General features: G+C 38.7%; 2 protein-coding genes across 3 annotated transcripts; one reads left to right on the top strand and one right to left on the bottom strand.

Moving 5' to 3' along the window:
• Window positions 1-409: 409 nt before the first annotated feature.
• On the top strand, window positions 410-2,329 carry LOC129775641 (cryptochrome-2). Of its 2 annotated transcripts, XM_055780622.1 has the most exons (3): window positions 410-703; window positions 773-835; window positions 895-2,329. In XM_055780622.1, exons 1-3 carry the CDS (start codon window positions 597-599, stop codon window positions 2,264-2,266), a joined length of 1,542 nt encoding a protein of 513 aa, XP_055636597.1. In that variant the 5' UTR covers window positions 410-596; the 3' UTR covers window positions 2,267-2,329. The 2 variants fall into 2 exon arrangements, with proteins under 2 accessions (XP_055636597.1, XP_055636596.1); XM_055780621.1 differs by having other exon boundaries at window positions 410-835.
• On the bottom strand, window positions 2,209-3,069 carry LOC129775642 (probable NADH dehydrogenase [ubiquinone] 1 alpha subcomplex subunit 12). Its single transcript, XM_055780623.1, has 3 exons — window positions 2,862-3,069; window positions 2,594-2,771; window positions 2,209-2,541 (listed from the first exon to the last, which is right to left on the bottom strand). The coding sequence occupies exons 1-3, from the start codon at window positions 2,954-2,956 to the stop codon at window positions 2,377-2,379; spliced, it is 438 nt and encodes a 145-aa protein (XP_055636598.1). The 5' UTR covers window positions 2,957-3,069; the 3' UTR covers window positions 2,209-2,376.
• Between the last annotated feature and the right edge of the window lie 8,624 nt (window positions 3,070-11,693).

Genomic DNA, 11,693 nt, shown 5'->3' with positions numbered 1-11,693 from the left:
GTTTAGAGAATTTGCGACTTAATTTTCTACAATTCGCTCTTTCACACCAAATTTCTATCTTGTCGCAATTTCAAACCTCTCAAAATGATAAGTCAAAGAACGAAAAGCAGGAAAAATTAACAAATAATGGGGGGTAAATAATAAAGCAAAGGTAATCATGGATTTTTAATAGATTAATCTCATAAAAATATTGAAAAAAAAATTCCTTTTTTAATTTCTCTTTCAAATTTTGATAAAATTGCACTGAATAGTTAAATAAGGGCAATATTAATATTTGAATAAACTTATGTAATTATAAACATGTTTATATAAACCTTCCCATCTTCTCATTTTTCATTAAAGACCTTGCGTCAAGACAGCTAGAAATCCATACACTCTCAAATCAAATGTGCCTGAAAAAATTATATTCTTCACGTAAACAAGCGATGAAAATGTGGACACTTTTTAGTCAGTGAACTGTATGGAGTTCCACTGCTGTGATCTAGCCGTATTAGAGGCGAATGAACGGAAAAGTTCGAAGCCTCTACAATTCATCACGTTCGTTCGTTCTAGCCGAAAACAATCTCTTTTCCTAATTTACATGAACTCAGCTCACGATGTGTTCGAAACAAACCGTTGTCCACTGGTTTCGCAAAGGTCTCCGAGTGCACGACAACCCAGCTCTCAAAGCAGCTGTCCAGAGAGTTTCGGACGCTCCGAACAAGTTAGTGTTAAGACCCATATTTATTCTGGATCCGGTCATTCTCAAATGGCTCCGTGTGGGTCCCAACAGGTGGCGATTTCTACAGCAATCTCTAGCTGATCTTGATCAGAATCTCCGTGAAATTAATAGCAGGTAAGAGGGAAAAACAATTCCAGTGTATTCCTAAATAAAGCATGGTTTCCATTGAGCAGATTGTACGTTGTCCGGGGAAACCCGGTGGAAGTGTTCCCTTCGTTGTTCCAAGAATGGGAAGTTTCGCTGCTCACTTACGAGTACGATATCGAACCGTACGCAGTGAAGCGTGATGTAGCTGTGCAGAATTTAGCTGAGAAGCATAATGTTAGTGTACTCGCTGAGAGATCCCACACAATTTATGATCCCGATGTTATCCTCAAAATGAACGGTGGCAAACCGCCGTTGACGTACCAAAAGTACAATAGCCTGGCATCCAAATGCGCAATTCCAGAGCCAATAGAAAAGCCAGAAGAGTTACCACAAGGTTGTTCGCCCAATCGGGACTCGAAGGAACAAAATGATGATGAATGCTACGATCCACCCACATTGGTGGAATTGGGAGTGAGGCAGGAAGACCTTGGAGAATGTAAATTCCCTGGGGGAGAGACCGAAGGATTGAGACGACTTCAGGAATACATGAAGCGCAAATCGTGGGTATGCTCATTCGAAAAGCCCAACACATCACCCAATTCGATCGAACCCAGCACAACTGTCTTGAGTCCGTACGTGAAATTTGGTTGCCTCAGCTCGAGGCTGTTTATGAGCGAGCTGAGAAAGGTTCTTCAAGGGCAGAAGCATTCCCAACCACCCGTTTCGCTAGTAGGACAGCTGATGTGGCGAGAGTTTTATTATTGTGCCGCAGCTTCGGAGCCAAATTTCGACAAAATGGTTGGTAATAGCATTTGTTTGCAGGTGCCTTGGGTCACCAATTCGCAACATTTGGAAGCGTGGACTCACGGCCGCACAGGGTATCCTTTTATCGATGCAATTATGCGTCAACTGCGTCAGGAAGGGTGGATTCACCACCTGGCTCGTCATGCGGTCGCATGCTTCTTAACAAGGGGAGATCTTTGGATTTCGTGGGAGGAAGGGCAACGGGTTTTCGAGGAACTTCTACTTGATGCTGATTGGGCACTGAATGCTGGTAACTGGATGTGGTTGTCGGCTTCCGCCTTTTTCCATCAGTATTTCCGGGTATACAGTCCAGTGGCATTTGGAAAGAAAACCGATCCTGAAGGAAAATTCATAAAAAAATATGTTCCAGAGTTGAAAAAATATCCCGCCGGTATCATCTACGAACCGTGGAAGGCTAGTCTTGAAACGCAGAAAAAATTAGGCTGCATAATTGGGAAAGACTATCCAAATCGCATCGTAATACACGAGGAAATCTCCAAAAAGAATATACAGAAAATGACAGAAGCATATCGCAAAAACAAGGCGATGAAGGAGGCTCAATCAAAGCAATCTGATGAAGAATCAAAGCAATCGAGTAAACGGAAATCAAGCACTGTTTCATCTAAGCCTCCTGGTAAGAAGCGCAAGCTATAAACATTAAATTCACACATTTCTGATGTGCGTTACGATATGAAATAAACAGCATACAAATTCTCACCGTTACTAAAGCAAAGAACATTTATTTACTAGAGAACAGTGTAAACTCATTCGAGCTTTGGCGCTGGCTTCTTAGGGTCCCATGCTTCGATCTTTGGGCGTGTTGTCGAGTATGGCATGTATGCTCCCTTTGTTCCAGACAGATTCTCGCTGTGATCAATCATCCATGAGTAATGAGGGCGCGCACCATCGCGATTGGGAGGCAAATCGGTCTAAAACAAAACATCAATGATACTCATACTCATACTGGTTTTGATAACATACTTTATAATGCATCCAACCGAACCATTCAGCTGGAATTTGGGATCCATCGTATTCCATGTTAAAATGTGGGGCATATTCCACCCAGCGATTTCTGCCATAAAACTGTGTCGGATCTTCAAAGTACTTGTTTCCATACTTGTCTTGCCCTACGAGACGTCCCGATTTCATTTCATCCATCCTTGAAAAAGTGAATATTGATTGTATGGATCGAGTTCCAGCCTGTTATTCTCCTCTGTTTACTGGTTATATAAGCAAATTTTTACATTACCTATACAGTTTGTACAAACTGGCCCGTATTCCACCATTGTCGCTTATGTAGGTGAAAAGTTTCGCCAGTTTATCAAGACCAAGCAAGCGGGACATTCTACTGGCGAACCGGATAAATTTTACACAAACTCAAATCCTTTAGTTAAATTTCCGCTGCAATACCGTTCTTGTTGCAAAAATACCGATCTGTCAGATATCAAAACATGTCGATAAAGTAGAGTGTTGTTTCTGTGAACGCGAGCCGGTTATCAGCTGTTTTCGATAGAAAACATTGTGAATTATCGCGATGGAGGATCGAAGGTGGGAAGATTCAAGGCGCGTAGAAGTATATTCTAAGGTGGGCCAACTTGCTAAAACCACTTTTCAGCCATCTTGGAAGTCTACTGTGTTTTGTTTGTAAACAAAACACAATACGCTTGTGCCCAAGCTCGCTCGTGATCAGTCTGTCTCTTTCACACTTCAAGGAAAAAAATCCCCTTCTGTTTTCTTCCGTACTGTTTTCATATACCGCTCCCCTAACCAACTTAGTGACGAAACGGCCTCACCTAGTACCATAGACCCGTCTTGGGAAGATTCACTGGTTTTGGTTATGTTAAACTTTGATTGGATTAGGCAGCGGTGACACTGGATGAGAAAAAGTGGTCGTACGAATTGTATGCAATAGTGAAAGTAAACAACCACATTTAACTGTATTGGTGTGGTTACATTGCTTCCCCCTTGCTTCGTTCGAATTCGTCAGCTTCTATCGAACAAAATCGTTTGTTTCTCTTCATCAGTTATCGTACAAAAAAACATTTTGCGTATTCCGAGCCAATGTTACCTTAGCCTGAGTCGGAAGGAAGTTCACAGGAAGGAAGTTCACATACCTGGCATCAGAGATGCCATGTTTGAAGACCATTTTGAGCCATATCATATCATTTTGAAGACATTTGACTTACTGTGGAAACATTATGAAATGTGTGAAGAAATTTTAGTATGACAGCGTATGTGATTTTTTAAAAGATATTATTTCCATACTATTAGCCGGAAATATCGTCAAAAGAAGTAGGGCTTTTTGTCTCAGTGTCATTTGTTTACTTTTGTTCTTACACTGAGAAAAATAATTAGTAAATATAACGAATTTTTTGGTAAACACTACCAATCTATAGTCATTTTCGACCGTACTAATAAACACATATGTCAAGCAGATCCATGATTCGGAAGCCCAATGTCGGCTACATTTTCTCGCCGAAAATGCACGTATCAGAATTATATCCTTATTATACCTCCGTATTGCCTTATGGGAACAATGAAAATGGTTAATACGCGCTTTTCTAACCAGTTTTCAGATATGACAATATCCAAGATTACTAATGTTATCGAGTAAAATATACTAATCTCTGGTAGGGATGCGGGTTTGTTGACAATATGTACAAAAAAATTGTACATTCTACTAATTTTGCATTACCAAATGTATTTGGTAGTTTTCGACCGAGGATTTTTCTAAGTGTAGTAATCACCGAAAACTTCTGTTTCGAGGACATTCACTCTCTTTTTTCAAACTTTTCCAAGCAGAAAATCCACAACTATAGAATAGAACGTTTCACAACTATAGAACCACTCATTTTTTCTGAGTTCCCAGAGATATGTAAGAACAGGGTGTCAACTATCTTGAAAGTCCTTGAAATTCAGGGAATATCAGGGAATTCAAACAATGTCAGGGAAAGTTAGGGAATATCAGGGAATTTCGTCACCAATCTGGAAAACATGAACTTCCGCCAATTAGAATTTTGAAATTTTGATTATTGCATTAACTAGAAAGGTAATGATACCAACAAAAGTTATATTTAACTAGTTTGATTCTCTGCTTTGCTTTTGCCTGTAGGTGAACCTGATCTTTCCGAAGGGTAAACAGCGCAAAAGCAGACGGCTTTTACTTTCGCGCTGTTTTTACTGGAATTTGGCATCCGTATCTGCAGTTCAGCTTCAACCAATTTCCTCCTTTTTCTTCTTCGAAGACTATCGATAAATCCATTCTTGAAAATGATACTATTACAGCAGAGATCCTGTGGTGCCAGGAAACAATTATATGTCTCAAACAATCCGCACTTCTGGAAAAGACATGATTCTATTGAGAAGAATGTTTCATACTGTAGAATCTTCTAGGGCGTAGGGATTTATATATACTCTACCGAACATTGACTATTTTATTATTTTCGTTAATAAGCTCTTTTTTATTTAAACCGTCTCCCTCAATGGTTTGCTAATAACTAGCTGCCCGCCGCTCTCGTGCCGTGATGCGCTGCTCCGCTCTCTCATTCATTCGCCCGTGATTGCTCACTCTCTCTCGGTCGCTTCATCCATTATCCCGACATGATGTTATAAAGAACATCGGGGTTCGTGAAAAAATGAGCTTTAGGATGATGTTTGGCTCGATTAAACTTTGTAAGCTATACATTGTCGTTGGTTTCGACGAGTCTTTGTACAGAACTACGAAGAAACTACAGATGGTAAATCGTTACAAGACGTAAATATTCTTGGAACGTTCTCAAGCATCAGAGATAAACTTGCAGCTTCTAAAAAATCCTGGGAATTATATATTTGAACAAACTTCTAGTTGTGTCGATGGACGGTATAAACATGAATTGGTCATATTACGCCAGCTGCAACTGGTCTCTCAAAATGGGAATAAAACTCTTGAATATGGGTAGCTTCGTATTGCATATTTTAGACGGTTTATCAAAGGATTAATATATTCAAAAAAAAAAAAACAAAGATTATAGGAGCTTGTGTCCAGGATATGACCGCACGTAGAACTACGCTGTTATTTTATATAAGTCAATTCAAAGATTGTAACTCTGAAGAAATTCAATGCTCTAATTGTACCAAAATTAAAAAGGAACGAAGAATGGACATAGTTACTAAACATTTTGCTTGGAGTACCAACTGCCCTATATTCCTTCGTAACTATGAAAGGAAAAAGGAACAGATAGACTTTTCCATCTAGCCATCCAAGAAAGGAGTATATCAAGGATATGATATGCTTCATCTAAATGTGGCAGGATTACGCACACATTTCGATGAAATAAAAATACTGATATTCATCAAAAAACCGAAAATAATAATAATGGTTGAAACACATTTGACGGATTCAACCGATCTAAATGAATTTAATGTAAATGGGTACACAATGGTAAATTGCTTGTCGAGGTCTGTGCATACAGGATGTGTATCTATGTTCATTTCGAACCTTTTGAATTTTAAAGAAATTTACAATAATACATACAGGGACAATTGGTTTCTAGCTGTAGAAGACAAAAGTTCTAAAATATCTGGAATCTACGCTTGAATATATCATTCGCCTAGTAGTAGCGACAAAGACTTTCTAGAATTTCTGGAAGATGTGTGGTTACAACACATGCAAAATCATGAACAAAAAGAATCGTCATTGCTGGTGACTTTAATATTGACTGGGTCGAACATAGAAAGTCTCATGAATTAAAAGCAATCACCCAAGCTGCTGGATTCAAACAACGAATGAATGATCACACCAGGATAAAAAGAACAATTTCGACGACTATTGATTTAGTTTTTACTAATTTTGACGATGGTGTTATCGAGATTCTTCATGACAGCAAAATTTCCGATCATGAAACAATCGGTATGTTATCTGGCTTCTCTGATGACTTTTTCAACTTTACCGAAACGAAGAAAAAGATATATAAGTGTTGGAACAACTATTCGAAACGCAAGTTGGAATCTGTTTTGCAGTGTAAAATAACGCCGATTGGAGAGCAGTGTAAAATAGCGCCGATTTCTCTTCATGATGCTGCAAAAAAGAAGCACTTTGCTCTTCAATGAAACATATATTGGCGGCTAGGGAATTTGAGATTTTAGCACAATGACAGGGCGCAAACAAGGCCTGGTACAACTCTACGATGGCTTCAATCAAGAGAAGACGAGATCATGATCTATTAATAGCGAAACGTACAAACAGTATTAGAAATTGGTCACGTACAGAGTATAGAGAAACATGTATGGACGTGAATTTAAAAGTTCCAAAAATAAATTAATTCAAAATGAAATCAGCGCAATTCAGCATGATCCAAAGAAACTGTGAAAAAAAATAAAAACTTTATGTAATCCAAGCGGCAATAAAGATATCGACATTGAATTTGACGGTGATAAGGAAAGTGACTTCATAACTGCAGAAAAACTAAATAAATTTTTCACGTCAAGTGTGGAGGAAATCCACAATGGTATTGTATCTCCTACAAATCGACTTATTTTTGCTTTTCCTAGTCTGTCTTCAGAATTGAGATGCTTTAGAACCATCAGCATGGAAACACTGAGGAAGGTATTAATGGATTTAAGAAACTGACCATGTGTTGATGATATCAATAAAACAGTATTAGTAGATGCATTTGATTTGATTAAAGAGAATCCACTATATATAGTAAATGAGCCAATGCTTCGTGGCGAATGCCCATATAAAGGGTGTGTCACATCAAATTGCTTCACGGAAAAAACGCTGTAGAAATTCGCCCAGCAGACCGATCCTTTTGAAAATTTTAGACAGTAAAATAAAAACTATTAAACAACTTTTGGCATTTTCTTTTTATTCATACTTCGAGCCCAAGCCCGTATGCTCGCACCTTCCTCTTTACCCCGTCCATAAGGTTCTGTACAACGTCAGGTTGTAGTTTTTTTTGAACAGAAATCCATTTTCTCTTGAAGTCCGCCTCCGATTTGACAACTTTTGGGTTCTTCCGGAGGGCCTGCTTCATAATCGCCCAATATTTCTCTATTGGGCGAAGCTCCGGCGCGTTGGGCGGGTTCATTTCCTTTGGCACGAAGGTGACCCCGTTGGCTTCGTACCACTCCAACACGTCCTTTGAATAGTGGCACGAAGCGAGATCCGGCCAGAAGATGTTCGGGCCCTCGTGCTGCTTCAATAGTGGTAGTAAGCGCTTCTGTAGGCACTCCTTAAGGTAAACCTGCCCGTTTACCGTGTCGGTCATCACGAAGGGGGCGCTCCGCTTTCCGCAAGAGCAGATCGCTTGCCACACCATGTACTTTTTGGCAAACTTGGATAGTTTCTGCTTGCGAATCTCCTCCGGAACGCTGAATTTGTCCTCTGCGGAGAAGAACAACAGGCCCGGCAGCTGACGAAAGTCCGCTTTGACGTAGGTTTCGTCGTCCATTACCAGCCAATGCGGCTTCGTCAGCATTTCGATGTACAGCTTCCGGGCTCGAGTCTTCCCATGTTTTGCCTTTCATCGCGGTTAGGAGCCTTCTGAACCTTGTATGTACGCAGACCCTCCCGCTGCTTGGTCATTGACGGAGCATCCATTTTTGCCGTTCTTCACCTTCCGGTCGATGGTTAGGTTCTCGAAGTATCGTTTTAGTACTCTGCTGACCGTGGATTGGACGATTCCCAGCATCTTACCGATATCCCGATGTGACAATTCCGGATTCTCGAAATGAGTGCGTAGGATTAATTCACGACGAAAAATTGACAGTGAAGCATGGCCAACGTGATCTATACACTCTTATCTGATTATAAGCGAAAGCTGAAGATATAATTCCTAAAAATTAAATTTCTACAGCGTTTTTTCCGTGATGTAATTTGATGTGACACACCCTTTAGTTGGAAGAAATCTGTTGTCATACCAATACCAAAAAATCTAAAATCATCCAAACCAGAAGACTGTAGGCCAGTTAATATGTTACCACTGTACGAAAAGATTCTAGAGACTGTAGTCAAAAATCAATTATTAGAACATATAACGGAAAATGGTATACTGGTAGATGAACAGTCAGGGTTTAGAAAAAATCACTCTTGTGAAACGGCTCTCAATTTGTTGCTCTTGAAGTGGAAACGGGCTATAGAGGCGAAGAAAGTAGTATTGGGTGTTTTTTATTGATTTGAAACGGGCTTTTGAAACAATAGATCGACATAAGTTACTAAACTTGCTTTCCAATTATAATGTAACTGGACCTGTATTGAACTGTTTTGGAAGTTACCTGGAAGGCCGAACACAAATCACTATTTATAGGGACAGTAAATCATCGGCGGTACCAGTGAATCTGGGTGTGCCTCAAGGAAGTGTTCTGTGGCCGCTGCTTTTCTTGCTTTATATCAATGATATTAAACAGGTGTTAAATGGCAGTGACGTAAATTTATTTGCTGACAACACTGTTATTTTCATTGTAGCTGATACATTGCAAGATTCTTACATAAAGATGAACCATGAACTGCTAGACTTAGACGAATGGTTTAAATGGAAGAAACTCAAGTTAAACATAAACAAAACGAAGTACATGGTAGTATCCACGCGAAATCTTGACAATGAAGGTCTTAATATAACTATTGATGGGCAAACGGTGGAAAGAGCATCATCGATCAAATATCTTGGCGTTATTCTTGACGAAACGCTGCACTTCGACGAACATATAAACTATACTACAAAGAAGGCAGCTCAAAAATATGGAGTGCTTTGTAGAATTAATCGATTCTTGACCTTTGAAAGTAAAATCACTATCTATAAGGCACTAATTGCTCCACATTTTGATTATTGTGCATCTGTGCTATTTCTTGCAAATAAGAGGCAAATGCAAAGAATGCAAATCGTGCAAAACAAGGCGATGTGCCTTATATTGAGATGTGATCGACTAACTCCACGAAGATTTATGCTCGAATGCCTGCAATGGATGTCAGTGAGTCAGCGTATTAAGTACTGCACGCTTACGTTCATATATAAGATGACTAACGGTATGACACCGAATTATCTACAAAACACGATAACGTATGGGAGAGATGTGCACCGATATAACACAACCCAGCAAACATTAAATCGTATAATTTTGCACGTGCTAAGTCTTACAAGAAATCAGAATAAATCATAATCGCATATAATATCAATCAAAGTATGTATCGTGTATATTTGAAATCGCATAAAATGTAAAAACTCGATTTTATATATCATTATCAAATTAAGTCGCAATTCGGTATAATAAACATCAGTTTTATGATGTACATTGTCATAAAATATATTTATTCCGCATCATATGCGTATATTACGCTGATGCAGTTTGTGTGTCGTATAAGCGTTTAATTTAAATCGATTCAGTACTGTAGTAAATCGTGTTGCATGCTGAAGAAAATCATGAAACAGTAAATCATATTAGATCCTAATAAAGAACATATTACATCATATTGAAATGTCAATGAAATGCTTTAACATTGACAAGTTTCATTTCATAACAGCAATATGGCTCGGAAACCAAGAATGACCGATACTACTGCATAGAATGTATTAGGTTATATCATATCGAATCATATGTATGAGTTTTAACCGCCGTTGAATTAAATTTCAGATAGCCGCGCGAGATAGCTGGTGGATGATAATCCAGACGACAGGAGTTCGAACCCACATCGGATCAGTTTTCACCAAACATCAATCTGTGCCATTTCAAACATTTATATTCCACTCCCAACACAAGTAAATTTAATAATTATTATTTCTACAAATATAAATACTCATATATAAACATGTCGATTCGTGAGGCTATAATAAACATTTTACGAACATATTTTGCTCCATTTGTTTTTTTTCTATGTCTCATATACAATGAGTATGGCAAAAGTCATATTAGGTGCGTTGACAATTCATGAATATATTCATATTAGATCGCAATTCAATTTCAACATAATCTCTATTATAGTCGGTCAAAGTTGCATATTCATCCAAACTAATTCGGTAATCATTTGCCATGTATGTATATGGCCTCCACTTTTGCATGCATATCCCAGTTAGGCGCATTATATGCCAACCAAAATTTAGGGCATATGATGTTATATATACGTTTGTTATGCGATTTAATGTTTGCTGGGAAGACAAGCAAGTGACCTCAGAACCATGAACTTTCGAATGTCTTGTACCCAAAATTCTCTTTTTTACAGAGGATTTTTTCGACTTTACAATACATTATCAAATGATGATGATGGTATGTTATTTGTTTGCGGAACTCAAGTCGTTTTTTTTTCTTTAGTCGTGCATACAAATTTAACTTTAAACAATAGTTTGATCCCGCGCGCGATTACAAACATAGAGAAGCATGAGATTGAACATAAACAAATTTTTCTCGAATCAGATAAAAACGCTCCAACGGGTTTAATGTGGAAACCGGAGTGAAGCTAGAGATAGCTCAACCGGAATAATCGTAAATTCATCTTTTCAACAGATAATTATAACGAGATTTTTCTGTGCTGTGGCGGATCTCATTGCAGATTTCAGGTTGATACGTTTATACTCCATGTTGAATGTAGGACCTGAAGTATCGGCTGGAATTAGGGTTAGGTTTGCTCAGATGTCTGGTCTCGAAAACGATTAACAGACCGTTGTCGGGTATCCAGTGAAGCAGGAATTCCTTTGTAAATTCAAGGCTAATACTGGTATTTTGTTCAATTCCTGATCAGTCAAGGATTTTTTCGGGTTGGAAACTTTCTTGACATACCTTGGGAGAAGTAATGGGCCTGAAGAATCGGCTAGAATTAGGCTTGGGTTTGCTCAGCTGCTTGAACTCGGAAACGATAGCATCGTGACCGGGGATCTGATTAAGCGGGAATTCCTTTGTAAATTCGTGGCTAATACTAACAATATTGTTCTTTCGGTTAGTAATCTATGTCTGTGAGATAACCAGTCCGTTTTCCTTTCAATTTAATTTGCATACTGGTTAGTTGATGAAACATATAAATACCGTAATATAATAATTATCAATAAGATAACTCGTCCCGCTCGAACCTTTGTAGGGGAATGAGGTGGGAACATCATCATTTATTTTTTTTAAT

Source organism: Toxorhynchites rutilus, chromosome 3 (genome assembly GCF_029784135.1).
Source record: "Toxorhynchites rutilus septentrionalis strain SRP chromosome 3, ASM2978413v1, whole genome shotgun sequence".
NCBI lineage: Eukaryota > Metazoa > Arthropoda > Insecta > Diptera > Culicidae > Toxorhynchites > Toxorhynchites rutilus.
This window is presented reverse-complemented; position numbering and strand designations above follow the sequence as displayed.